At 30.8% G+C, this 15,205-nt stretch overlaps 1 protein-coding gene across 2 annotated transcripts; it reads right to left on the bottom strand.

Moving 5' to 3' along the window:
• Positions 1–406: 406 nt before the first annotated feature.
• LOC139771483 (insulin-degrading enzyme-like) lies at positions 407–15,100 on the bottom strand. Of its 2 annotated transcripts, XM_071704294.1 has the most exons (14): positions 14,626–15,100; positions 12,095–12,294; positions 10,804–11,304; positions 8,636–8,835; positions 5,220–5,468; positions 4,695–5,081; positions 4,141–4,253; positions 3,590–3,734; positions 3,168–3,275; positions 2,981–3,098; positions 2,655–2,858; positions 2,007–2,299; positions 1,629–1,835; positions 407–1,458 (listed from the first exon to the last, which is right to left on the bottom strand). In XM_071704294.1, exons 2-14 carry the CDS (start codon positions 12,255–12,257, stop codon positions 1,228–1,230), a joined length of 2,919 nt encoding a protein of 972 aa, XP_071560395.1. In that variant the 5' UTR covers positions 12,258–12,294; positions 14,626–15,100; the 3' UTR covers positions 407–1,227. The 2 variants fall into 2 exon arrangements, with proteins under 2 accessions (XP_071560395.1, XP_071560396.1); XM_071704295.1 differs by lacking the exon at positions 12,095–12,294.
• Positions 15,101–15,205: the final 105 nt, after the last annotated feature.

Below are 15,205 nucleotides of genomic sequence, written 5' to 3'. Positions count from 1 at the left end.
GCACGGCCGCTGCTGATTGGCGCACGCACTGTTAACAAATATTAAATTTTAATAGAATATTGATTAGACACATTTGTTACCCGGTTTCTCAAACAATGCATGAAAATAATTTTGGATAACTCAGGAAAGAGATTAATGATGGCACACATAATTATGCAATAAGTTTAATTTAAATGGAAAGAAATAATATTTTGCACTAATTACATGCTGTATTGAAATACAGTTCTGTTTGAAAATACAGAACTAGATAAGATATATATGTAACATGTAATATAGAAACAAGAAGGTTGACAGCTTAAACTCTTGTCTAGCAAGTCCGGTTCTGACAGTAGTTCCCAAACGCATGTATTTTTAATAAAATTACCTACACCAGACACTTCGTGCTTTTTATTTTTTTGTCTTCCTCTTCCTCCCTCTCTTTCCCCTTTTTTCTTTCCCTCCTCTTCTCTATTTCGATTAATGTAGAACACTGACAGCCTTAACTGGGGGATGATAATTCACTTTTTTTACACGAGAATCAATTGCGTAGCCTTATTATGGCTAGCGATTTTTATCGTGCACATTTTTTATTTTGTGTAAGAAATATAGAATATCTTCACATATACAACGACAATTTAAATCTGATAACAGTGTAATGTATAATTAATAAAGAGAGGTATTATATATTTGTATACATCCGTTAATAACTTATGTATTTTTTCAAATATGAGGGACGTAGCACAATTTTATTACATTTTTGAGGATTGTATTTTCTCTGGCTATCGCAAATGTAAATAAAGTTATTAATAAGGTTATTTGATATCGCAAAATATCTTTATTGCGCAATTTAAGAGTTATATGACAGCAAATGATTAAATTATAACATTTCATGGAAACATAATAGATTCAAAAATATTAATACAACGAAGATAAAATAAAGATAATGATATAACGAACGATGACATAGTTTACAAAAATGACTTTCTGCATGTATCACGCGGTATTTAATAATGTGTATAAATTATACATTATTACTTACTTATTTAAAACACAAATGATTTCAGTTTCATAGAAAGTAGATAATTATTTTACTGTTTTATGCGTGAACAAGATTTGATACAAAAAAATATCGTAATACTAAAAGAGAGAGAAAAAAAGCGAAAGAATTAAAAACTAGCTCCTCTTTGAAGAAATAACGAAATACATAACAAACCACAAAACTATTATTGTATCATTTCTTCTTACTTCTTAGAAGCATCTTATACCCTTTCTGACAACATTTTCGTCGATCGGTTCTAGTAAAGGATATAAACTTTGACTTAGCTTAAATGACAATAAATCGTCAAATTCTTTAGTTATATTATCAGATGTAACGGTAATTTTTCCAGATGTATCAGGCAAATTCATTTCCTTTGCCATAGCCGTAGGCATCACATGTACCGACAACTTACGTCGAGTCAACTTGCTAAGTATATTTTCCTAATGGAGATTATGTTTAAAAAATATAATTAATTTATTATCTATCAAAATCACTTCTCTCACAAATTGTACGTCATATAAAAAGAATTATATTTTCCATTTGTTTTTCTCTATAAAACCTTTTCTTTTTGGTTGAATGATATAGTCCGCATATAAAAATAAGTGGTTACCTCAAAGAATTTCCGTAATTGTTGTTGCGTTATTTTCTCTAAATAACGTACTTCAATATCTTCTCGATTGAAATTGTATTCTTGGGTTTCAATTTCTTCCCAATATGAAAAGCATTGACTAGATCTCGTTTTGGGTGCCGTCAAATGTGACTTTAGACCTTTCTTGTGGTTGTCAAATTCCTCTTTTGACATAGTAGATATGTGTTCCTGAAATGTTGTTACAGAGATATTAATAAATATTTTAATAGAGACATACTCCAATTACTACGTCACATAATAATTAGAGTGATAAATTAATTCATATAATCATAATATTAGAATATTGCGTGAGAAATTGAAAAAAAGACATGTTGTTATATAAGATCTTATTATACTTACATACATATCCTCCATAAATAAATTGATTTGATCTTCGACATTTTGCGGGCGACAGTTACCTTGTACAACGACTGTCAAATATTGCGTTGCGTCCATCTTTGTAACCTGACTAAATACTGTATAGCCTAAATTATACTTGGTCCTTAAGGTATTGAAGGTATTCTGATCAATAATTCGATTTGAAAGCGATAAAAGCATATTCGATTCCGTTGATCGTAGACCAGTTGCGTAGTACACTATGGTACTAGAAGTTACCTTCTCTTTATTTTCGTCTTCAAATCGAACGTGGCAACCTACAGTAATTATATATCAATACCTACACAACACTTTACGTATTATATGTCATATAGAAAATATTAACTCACTAAAAAGCAAATGTTAAATCTCTGAAACAAATTGTAATCCTGATAAAATAACATTAATAATAAATACTTTTTTTATATTTTTACATATTTATTTTCTATATGGATTGAAATAATTTTTTTTTATTTTTTTTTATTTTCATAATAATCCTAATGGCAGCATAGGACCATTAGAAGAAACAATAAAATATTTATATTGAACTGTTCCATAAAATAAACTGAAATCCTTTAAGCATATAAATTCTTTTAAATTATCATAAGTAAGATTTGGTGGTGTCGAGCTTACCATTTTCTAATTTAATTTCACGATACAATACTAATTGCTTTTGCAACAAGGGTACCATGTGAGGCATTCCAGTTTGTAATTTAGACTCAATTAGTTCACCTATACCTTCAGCTTCATCTTTAGTCACGTTACCATATATTAAGCACTCTACATGCATTTTGCTGAATAACTTTGGTATAAAGAGCTTGAGGTTATCAGGTAGATCTATACATCACAGATATTTGAATATGTCATTAATAAGTGCTTTAGTCGTGCTTATGATTAAAACCAATTTTGTAGAAACAAGAAAAATGATTTTAAACAGAAAAATATTAATATTTTTTTACACTTTTCAGCAGCATATAATTCATCATTAAGCCATTGTTGTTCTGTCAACAGCATTTTAAGATAATCCACTGTGTTCTGATATATATTCTTATTGAAATTTATGTACTTGGAGTCCCACTGTAAGCCATTCCACATAAATTTGATGTTCAATTAAATTAATGAAATTGACACATTAATTATACATACATATTCTAAGGTTTCAAAACACTTCGGATCAATCTTAAAATTTATCATTTGGTCCATGCTTTTTTCTAACAGATCACGTTGCTTGTCGTCGTAACCGTTTATTGTCATCTAATAAAATAATTCGTTTTCTCTTGGATTATATATGCTTTTATATAAAACATTAAAAATTAATGCTTATTTATAAAACATTCCGTAAACTTTATTAGAACATTACAGAAAGATAACTGGTCATATTTAGGAATAATAATAATTTATTAATAAGAAATGAAATTTGAATCCTAAATAATATTCGATGTACATGAAGAAGTAGATATATGTTTAAACATTATTAATAACATTAACAAGTTAAATAATAATTTATTTGAATAAATCTATTTAAATAATATACAATATTTTATTAATGTTATTATATATATACTTACATTTATTCCATATTTCGTACCAGTAATTTCCAATTTTAAACCAGCTAATTTAGCTCTATATGTATATTCATTAAGGGACTCATGAACTAGTTCAACAAATACATCAGTCAATTCGGAACTGAGAGGATCCATATAGGCGAACGGACTATAAATTAACGACATCACAAACGTTATTTGTAATTATAAAAAAACATTTTCTGTTTATTATATATGAGAAGAGATTATAGCACCATTGTTTATATTTCTTAACTAAGGAGGTATTTTGAAATAACGACATTCGGAGATATATAAGTGTACAAATTTAGATTTATTTTAGTAGTAATAACATTTCAGAGATAATCAATTAATTACTTTAATTTTATTTAGCACATATATATTAATATACATATATGCATATTAAGCTCATTATTATAATAATTAAATAAATTAATTCACAATTGCAATTTGTATAAGTTGCTAGAATATCTCAAATTCTGATTTAAAATTATCTCAGTATTTTATGTTGGATTAGAACAACAATGACTTTTTTTACAACCATACTTATCTCATACCTAACAAAGTGGAAGATCATCGTCGCTTTCGGTACACCAAATACATCATCTTTTTTATGCCAAACTCTTACAAACGATGTATCCATTACAGTTTCAGGAAACTTTTGTTGTACCTATAAAGTTTCACCTGTTAATATGTGTAGAATATACAAATGACATCAAAATTGGTGGTTTATTAGGGCAATGGACAACTCCGTATGCAAAAGTTAGCATGTAAAGCATTCTTTGCATTACAATTTTCTTACTTATATTGCAGTCTTTTGACTCTATGTTATGTAAATTAATCTTTAAATCTCAGCCTTTATTTTTATAAAGTTAATGCAGATATATATGTGTATATATACAATATATATATATTTTTTTAATAGTACACTATAATTATTTTTATTATAAGAAAAATATGCGTAAGAATAGAATTTATTATAAACTACATTAACATTTTACATTTTAATCAAGTTTCATGACATGGTTTATACATGGACATTTTGCTTATTGTTAGTATCACGAAGTGGTGTTCAAGAATTAATATTGCGTAAAATGATAATTTTACATACTTTAGGTTTCAGCTTGATATCAAACTTCTTCGGTATAAATTCATTTTCAGGAGGAAATTTCAGATCCGTGCTACGGCCAGCGTGGTTCCACATGTCCATTGTTTTCTCGGGTATCTTCTCTTTCTCATATTTAATGTCAAACCATTCCTCGGTTTTATCCGCTGTACTTTCGTACGTTTTTGATATGTAAATTATAATATTTTGCGGCGTAAAATATTTTTTCATTAGCTCTTTGATCAAATCTGGTTGCCATGCACGTTGCTCCGAAATGATTTCTTCCATGGGATACTCGTGCAGCTGACAGGCTATTCTACATATGTCCTCATGAGACAAACGGTGTATGTTCTCATCATAACTATTATTTATATCCGAAATTTCCTGAATTTCCTATAAATGTAAAATTTCCATATAACTCCATATGTGATATACAATATTATAATATTAAAGTACAAAGTGTCTAGCAAATTGCAATCCTACAATCTGCCGAGCATTCTACGAAAGATTATATTATTTTTCACTAATTACTTCATAGATCCATTTTTGCGGTCCATCCTCCTTCAGCATATTGATATATTGGAACATTATTTGAACAATATCATCTACATGGTTAATACCTTCCTCAGTTAGATGAAATGCTACTTTAAAGAAATGTATGCTTGTGTCCACAGGATCATTTGTAGCATGTAATTTATCACACCAACCCCTGGCCTTTAAAGCCGATAATAATGAACCTTTGCTTTCGTGTCTAAGTAAATGCTCAATGTAATCGAGAGGCTATGTTAACAAATGAACAATAAACATTAAACATAAGTTTTAATTAAAATGTGACATAATGATGTTTCATTATATATACTACAATAATAACAATTATGTATAATCAATTATAGGAAGGAACAGAGAAAAGAAGAAAGAAAGAAATGGAGACAGAGAGAAAATTTTACAAGCATATTTTTATAACTTCCGCAACTATATATATATATATATATATATATATATATATATATATATATACATACACACATAAAATTTTACAATACAACTGTATATTGTAAAGGGGAGGCCGGGGCACCATGAGCCACGGGGTACCATGGGTCATTGACTGTTTAGGGTAATCCAAAATGTTCAGGTTGATTCAGTTAGTATCATGTGACAGTTATTTCGTTGTCCATATTTCGTATCTAGATAGCAGTAATCAAAGTCCATAGCCTTGAGACGCACGTGACATAAATGGTTTTCGTGATGCGTAAATTTCTGTTTAACCATTTATGACCTTTACAGTGCCAGACCAGAGTCAAGCTCAACAGGGTCTTCTTTTCCCGCTAATTTTTCCAAGCCCGTTCCCTTGGCAGTGGTTTCGCTAGATAGTAGATAGCGACCAAATTTAGAAATGTTTTAATATTGTTTCTGTAGTAAAATATACACGTACTAAAAATTAGATGTAACTTTCTAACATCTTTTGTCATTTACTACACTATAGATAATCATGTATCATTTATTTTTTTTTATTACGTTTCACCGTTTTCTATATTAAAGGGGGAAACCACTGTGACGGCCGGAAAAAAATGCTATTTTCATGAATTTTTTTCGCGAGAAATAATAAATTTAATCAAATTGGTTTGTCATTTCTTTAAAGTACATATATTAAATATATTGTAAAAGAAATCATTAAAAAATATTAATATTTGCGCTTTTAGCGTGTGGTGCCTCGAAACTACATTTTCGTATATCTCGGACGCTCGCATATCTCGGTCAATTTTTATCCGTACGACTTGAAATTTGAACAAAATGTTTATAACAAAATTGTCTTCAATTAAGCGTACGATTTTTTTGATTGGACAATTAGTTTTTAAATAACAATTTAAAAAATGGAAAAATTGTTGTCTAAATCTCGAACTTTTTTTAAAACTGCGCCATTTTGTTAAAGATTAATATTTCAAAAAATCCGTACGCTTAATTGAAACTACATTTGTATAGTTTAAAATGACACCAAAATTTTTCATTTTAGACATCCCATTTTGACAGAGCACGAGTGTCCGCTTTTTTTGCGGAGGTACACGGCACCACATGCTGAAGGCGCAAATATTAATATTTTTTAATGACTTTTTTTTACAATATATTTAATATATGTACTTTAAAGAAATGACAAACCAATTTGATTAAATTTATTATTTCTCGCAAAAAAAATGCATGAAAATAGCATTTTTTCCGGCCGTCACAGTGATTTCCCCCCTTAAGTGCATTCGGGGCATCATAGGACACCCAATGCTGCGGTACCATGGGTCACATACGCCACCAAGGTTGATAATAGATAGATAGGTTGATGATAGGTTGATGACATATGTTATTTTTGATTGAAGAAAACATGTCAGAAGTTAGTTTTTCTAAAAAAAATGATATTTTAGTAGTGGGTTTTGATATCTTGTTTGTCCTGCCAAATCCTGAACAGTGTCATAAGAAAACGTATAAAATAAATTTTTTTTTAACTTTTGTAACTTTTCGTTATTTCTTGAATAAATAAACTTAGTTTTTGTGTATGATTTATAGTGCTTCAGTGACAGACCCATGGTGCCCCGGGTGTGTGCACCTTGGGTCATTTCTCAAAAAAATGTGTTTTAATTTTTTTCTCAAAAACTAATCAATATTTGCCAAATACGCTAAATAAATTTTAAAATATACATAGTGCTTTAATTATTAAAAAAAAATGAGACAAAAAATTGTATGTTTAAAAGTACTTTTTAGAGTTTGAATTTTTATGGTGCCCCGGTCTCCCTTACATATATGTATTAAATAAATTAATATATACAAGATGTCCCAATTATTTGCAGACAAACTTTAGTAGTATGTTCTTTGGGCAGAAAAAGAAAAAAATGTTATATAAACATTAGGTCCTAAAATCCTTTATTACAAAGTAATATCAAAAATATGAAATATATATGTAAAAAACAATTTAACTTAAGTTTGCATCATAAAGTGCCGCCTGCCCATACCAATACAAGATATACATCTATTTAACTGTACCCACATGTGTTGGCGAGATAGTAAAGGTATATCTTTGAAACCAATCGTTAAATCGTTGCTGAGAAAGTTAAAAAAAAGAATGTGCATTTAAACGTTTTGACAAGAAATGGAGATCAATTAGCATATCGTTGTATATGCCCATCCATACATTACAGTTGAATTTTAACGACAGAGTCATTAAAGAGCTGTTTCTCGAACAGCATATGGATTTTCGTGACCATGGTTGTTACGAAAATTGAAAACATCGCCCCTTGTGAATGTAGTTCTCTATTATATATGTCAAGGTCAAGATCGCAAAAGATTCTCCTTTAAGCTAAATAATTACCACCTCATCTAACGGCGTAACATTTATGTACGGCGTGTCACTTCTTCCATACGAAATTTTAATTTTTGCTATAACTCTGTAATAAAGCATTGTAGGACCTACGTTTATATAACATTTTTTCTTATATTTCTGCTCATAGAACATTCTATTAAAGTTTGTCTAAAAAAAAAACTTGGGACACTTTGTATGATAATGGCAATTATGCAGAGATAAGGGCCACTTTTCGATTTCAATAATTTTGAGATATATTATTAAGGTCATTCGCTTCATCAATCTTTAAAAGGCTTTAACTAGCGATGCTTATTAAAAATTTATTAACAACACAAATTTATGAGTAGAACGTAATTTTCTTGTTAATAACTTTTTGATGAACAATGACCATCGACTAAAACTTTTTAAATATACATTATACTTGTTGGTCACTCGTTACTTCGTTAATAAGCTGATGACTTTGATAATATATATTAAAATTATTGAAATCGGACAGAGTTCCTATCTTTCTGTATAATTACCATAATTATATTTAAAAGAATTAAGATAAAATATTCGTATAAACTGTATAAAGTATTAAAGCCAAAGGGAAAGTGTATTATATTACCATCCGGTGTTCACGCTTTGGTTTAAGTAAAGAAAACGAAATGCTTAATATTTTGATATTAAGTATCGGATCGTAGTACCATTTAGTGTTAAAGTCTTCAGCCTTGATTGGATGTTCAGAATACATAGAAAGTTCAACTTCCTTGTTTTCTACATTACGAAAGCGTTCTACTACCATATTTTCGAGAACATCTAAACTATCTAAACAAAAAATTTATTTGTAAATGTAACATACATACGCTACATAAATTTGTTTATGACAAAAGATAAATTATTTTAAAAAAAAAATGTTATTAGAAATATATTTTACTTTGTGTTACAATTAGTTTTTTCACATTTTGATCGAACCTGTTTTAACCTTTTGAGGCCACACGGGGTGGCGGCCACCCCGACCAAACTTCAGGGCCCGATATGTTTAATTCTTGATTTTTTATCTTAGTTACCTTTTCTGATATATTTATGTAATATTTGTTAATAAAAATACTTTAGTTTACTTTTAATTAAAAGTACATAAATTAAAATGTGAAAATACGCGTTTGCTTTATCTACCCGAAATCTCAACTTCGATCCTCCAAGTAATTGTTTTTTGGAACGCCCATATAAAACATATTTTTTTCCTTAAAATAACACATTTTACATAATTTCTTAAATGAGCGCTACTTAATAACAAATCTTAAAAAAAATACGAATTTTTAAATTAAAAAAGTCATTTTGCCTAATTTTTCTTTTTCGATTTTTTAATAAAAATTGGAAGCACATTTCGGGTTTTGCATCATACATATTTTTTGAACAATACCCTTAAGATGTTTCATGACTTTTTACACATTTTTGCACATTAATTGGAATTATGAGACTTTGAATCCGTCTGAGTGGCGACCACCCCAGGATGGCCGGGGCGTATTAAAAAGAGAGGTGTGGCCTCGAAGGGTTAAAAATATTGATTATAATAATAATAATATACTGGTTAAAACGAATTTAGAAAACAATTAAAATTTTATGTAGCAATTTTATGAAGACCAATATTTCAACATATTTTTCTTACTTATGTATGTATTGATAAGATTCTATCTTGAAGATTCTCTCTTGAAGATAAGATAATATGATATTTAATACAATAACTTATAATAAAATGTGCATTAATTCATTAATTATAAAAAATTTATTTATTATCATTTAGTAGGGGAGAGTTGCCGAATGCTTACCGGTCGCCTAAATCGTACCTCATCAATATTTTATTATATTATTACTTAATATAAGCAACATTTAGTAACAAAAATGTGAAATAAATGAGAAATGAGTAATATAGACAACAATTTAACATGACTTTCAGAGCACAGATTATATCTTGTTTTGTGCGTGCTATATATAACAACATTTAAAAATTTCACATACAACTGACGTAAATTTTTGATCAATTTATGTAGCTAATTATAATGTAATTATACAATTTTATTATCAATTGTTACATTTTTATAAAAGAAGGTTTAGTCGAAAATTTAACGTCTATTGCATATGTATATTTGCAATTATTATAATGATTAAATAGACATTTTTATAAAATCTCCCAAGTTTCCTAAATTGTACCAAAAAAATTTCCTATATCGTGCCGGTACAATCTAGGAATTTGTGTTGTATACTCATGCGCACGCATCTCTACGTTACGTGACATAATTTAAATTATGTTAACACGACAGTGACGTCCTTATCTTTTCATTATTGTGATTTATTAATTATTAAGTACTTAATCCTTTTTTGATAAATTATTAGTAAAATAGGTATAAGTTAATTATTTCTTTTATTAGTCTTATATTTTTAATTATTATCATTTATAAATTCGATACTTTCAAGGAGGATATGATTTAAAAGACCCACAGGTACGATTTAGGTGACCGGTTTCCTAAATCGTACTTTTTGCAGCATGTTACGAAAAGACTTAAAACAAATTAATTTGTTATTGGTGAAAGGCCAAACATATGATAATAGGTGTCTGAAACATCAAGCTATAATTTCTGACGTTTGTTTGCGTACAAATCACTATCAAATAGGAAATATAATAAAAAATAACTTAAATAGTACGCATTCGGCAACTTTCCTTTACTTATCCCAAAATTAAAATATTTTTGAATATAACAGTGTAAAAAGCATTTATGTTCTAAATTATTGCCATACCTTTACTAAGAATACACAGCGACATAATATTTGCAGAATAATATTTCTCATAAAACTTCCTTAGTTCAGTTCCAACGTTAATTTTCAGTTTCTTCGGTATTTCGTCTAATGTCTCTTTATTGCCTGCGTCGAATTTTGAATACGGATGATCCGGTTTTATAGATAATTTCTCCAATGCTATTAATCGGTACTCTTCTTTCGTTAACAATTCGTTGTATTCTGAATGTATATTATTTATCTCTTTCTCAATCAAATCCTCGTTAAAGCGAGGCTCTATGAAAAACTCCACAAATCGATCTAAACCTCCTTTCAACTTCTCCGGAATTGCAGTGAAATAATAATTAGTGGAGTTTAATGATGTCGTCGCATTTTGGTGACCGTTAGACTGCGACACGTACATATCGTATTCATCTTGTGCAGGATATTTCTTCGTTCCCATAGGTAACATATGCTCGCAAAGGTGCGCTAATCCAGGTAGATCATCTGGATCCTGGTTGTAGCCTGTAACATATTTTATCTCTAGTTAAATAATTTCTGAAATTGATAATATGGAACATTAATTAACCCTTTTGGTACGGAGAGTGACTATAGTCACTGTCCATTATACTGCTCGTTGCGGCCGAGCAGTGACTATATAGTCACTGTCCACATGCTGCTCACTGTGGCCGAGCAACTTGAAATGTTAACTTGAAATGCTTCTGTTAATACATTTTTTAAATTGTTCTTGTTATTGAGTTTTATTACATATAATAATTGAAGGCGTTGAACGTCGAGTGCCTCTCGGCCGAATCGCGTATATCGGCGGATCGACGCTTCGACCACTGGAGGGCCGTTCGCGTCCCGGTCGCTCCGTACCGAAAGGGTTAATAGAAACATATTAATGTTTGATTATATATATATACATGTATGTATATGCGAAATCACAAAATATAACTAAATCTATCCACAAGAAAATGTAAACAATATTAATAATGTAGAATGACTCAGAAGAAGGAGAATACATAAACTGCACATCAAAACATTGAATGTATATAGGTAAACAGCAAATATATAATGTTATTAAGCAAATTACAGATCAAATTACAAAGACCTAAATGTTAATATATTAAAGTATATTAAATACTCGTGTATTAGACTAATAAAATTGTTATTTATCCTTTGACAATATATTCTTTTGCGACAATTTATAATTTATGCACAGTATGATTTCATAAGAAAGTTCATATAGGTAAGTATTGCTAGAAACACCAAGTTAATGCATAAAATACAGAAATAACATAGATATAATTACCGACATTAACGTCCATTGCAGCAATACTGATGTTAGTTTTTGAATCGCTTATTAAAAGAATTTTTATTTTATTTTTAAGTACTAAGCCTCTGTACAATTTATGGTCATTATCTGCATGTTTTATGTTATCGAATCGCTCCTCCACATAAGGATCAGTCGACATGTTGGTCACCAGTGCCGCAGACTCGAAAATATTATTTCTAAACGTGAAGAAAATACAAATAAAGACTTGAAGGATATATGAAATTGTCAATTTATTATATCTATACAACAACAATGCTGAAAAATATTGTAACAAAAAAAATTATAACTTCTTAAGAATTATTCGCACAATAGTCTGTGCCCGAGCGAAGGAAAGAAAAATAGACCTTCGAGATTCACTGTGAATGCGGAAATTGTAAATTATAATCGTCTAAAAGTTGTATTTACACAGCCTTAAAATAAATGTCTATTTACAGATTATGTACAAGTTCATTAAGGGGTCATATCCGTTTCTCGGCCCTGAAAAGTGGTCCAATAATTATGAGGGATTGCCAGAAAACTATTAGGCGGCCGATTAAGTTGAATCTTTTTTTATTGTAAAGAGTGTCCTTTGCAGAATAGATAACATACACTAAGAAAAAAAAATACAAAAAAATGTTGCGGCTTCTCGTTTTTCTCGAAACACCACTTTTCAAAACGGCGGGCATGATAACTGTTTCAGCATTCGTCCGATTAACTTCATTTTTTTAATACATATTCCTAATGAGATTCTTTATCGTGTCACGGGGGCATTTATTGATAAGTTAAATCATGTTTTAATAATAATAAAAAATGTAACGACTTTTTCAGAAAAAATCACGACAACTTTTTGAAAGTGTGACCATTTCCGTAATTTTTTTTTTCGAAAAATCCTTCCTGTGACATGATAAAGAATCTCATTAGGAATATGTATAAAAAAAATGAAGTTAATCGGACGAATGCTGAGGCAGTTATCATGCCCACCGTTTTGAAAAGTGGTGTTTCGAGAAAAACGATAAACCGCTATATTTTTTTGTATTTTTTCTTCTTAGTGTATGTTTTCTTTCCTGCAAAAGACACTCTTTACAATAAAAAAAAGATTCAATTTAATCGGACTAATAGTTTTCTAGCAATCCCTCATAATTATTGGACCAATTTTCAGGGCCGAGAAACAGATATGAACCCTTAACTCGAGAACGGGCGATGGAGTTACCTAAACACTCTATAGTGTCGAAAAAATGAAGCTCACGTTACTGTAATTTCAATGTGCTTCTTTTGTTTTTCAAATATTTTTTTGGTTTCTCCTTATCTCGGAAAATGTTGAATAAATCTATATACGTATTGTCCTCAAATACTGCTAACATATATGACAATCCAAAATATGCAATTAATAATTAATAACAATGAGTTTTAATTGGGGTATAAAAGTAGCCCCAGGGGACCGTTTATGAAAAGAAAAAAAAAATGTGGCGCTTGTTCTCGGATTAACTGTGAGCGGCGGAAAGCAATCGCGATTCCGATAACGATGGAATAATGTACAATTCCGCAAGTCACTGACTTTAAACCTGTGAGAATAACTAGACTTGTCGCGAGCTGCTAAAGTCTCTTTTGAAAATCGCCGAGCGAACGAAAAGACACGTAATCTTTTTCGGAACGCAAGAGAATCACACACTGTCGCAACTAAAGACTGGAGGTCGAGTGCGAGCCCGCGCGCGAAGGTCCGGGTTTTTATATTCGCGAATTTCGGAAGTTTCTCAAACCCCGGACCCTTAGCAACGAGCAAAAAAATTCACCGGGCGAATCGGTTGTCGACAGCCCGAAAAATCAGTTAATTTTCCAAGTGTTAACGACTCAGCTGATCTCGGAGTCGACAACCGATCAGCTGTTGTTGTATACCGACCCTTTGCTTTGCCCCTAGTGTTTACCTCGCACTGAGACCCCGAGACCAACTATAGTGAGTCTGCATGGCACAGGCAAAAACGAGGCATTGTTTTTTTTTTTTTTTGTGAAATATGCTGTCTATTCCCGAAGCGAAATTAAGCTGTTAGATTTTAGAATATTATTTACGCCGTTTAACGTCGCGAAAACCATGCAAATTTGTAGGAGATATTTATCAATATTTTAAGGCGGGATTTTTATTAAACGGCATAGAAAAAAAGGTTTGATTTTGAACAGTCTTTTTCGGAAAATTTCTGACAATGAGTCATAAAATAAGATATCAATAATATCAAATGTTACATAAAACATTGAATAAAAACATTAAAATGTTGCACAGTAATGCCAGCAAGTTTCACATTCGCCGATCTTTCTGAAAATGAAGAAGGTTTTATCTGGAACGTTTCAAGCGAGTAATACTTTTTGTTTTTTATAAAAATAAACGCTAACGGCAAGCACCTTTATTAATAGTTCCTGAACTTTAATATTTGATTTTTATTATTGCATGTGTGATTAAGGTCGCGCGCGATTTTGCGGTGATGGATAGGAAGTGCAAGTGCAGAAGTAAATAAGAAGAAAAGTTTGTTAAAACTTACGGTCTATTCGCGGTACACTATACTGAGCGGTGGCTTGATTTCGAAGACCGGTGGAATCCCGCGCTGCGGATGCAATGTAGCTCGGTGGAATTATCACAGCAATGATAGTTTAATCGGAAAATCTGTCAGATTGAACGTACGAACACGGACTCTGTATATAGGCTCACAATCAGCGAAAGCGGAGTGGAAAAAGATCTCTGCTGCGAACTGCTACGCGCTACTGTCGTGACTACGTGACTGTAACGTGCGTGTCGCGATCCTACCCGCGCGCTTTTATTTACTCGACCTTCCAGAGGATTCTCGATAATGATTTGCCGATTTTAGGCTTAAGGCAAGGGATTTACCTTTACGGCTGATGGATTTTGTGTCTCGCGATTCGCGAGCGAGGCGATCCGCGCCGGGCACGGCCGCTGCTGATTGGCGCACGCACTGTTCAGCGATCCCTCTGCGGTGACGCGCTGATTCTGAATTAAACGAGGGAAACTTATTAGGAATACGGTTAACAAATATTAAATTTTAATAGAATATTGATTAGACACATTTGTTACCCGGTTTCATACAAACAATGCATGAAAATAAT

Source organism: Temnothorax nylanderi, unplaced genomic scaffold (assembly GCF_030848795.1).
Source record: "Temnothorax nylanderi isolate EJ_2023f unplaced genomic scaffold, tnyl_v1.0 TNYL_tig0040_pilon, whole genome shotgun sequence".
NCBI classification, from domain to species: domain Eukaryota; kingdom Metazoa; phylum Arthropoda; class Insecta; order Hymenoptera; family Formicidae; genus Temnothorax; species Temnothorax nylanderi.
This window is presented reverse-complemented; position numbering and strand designations above follow the sequence as displayed.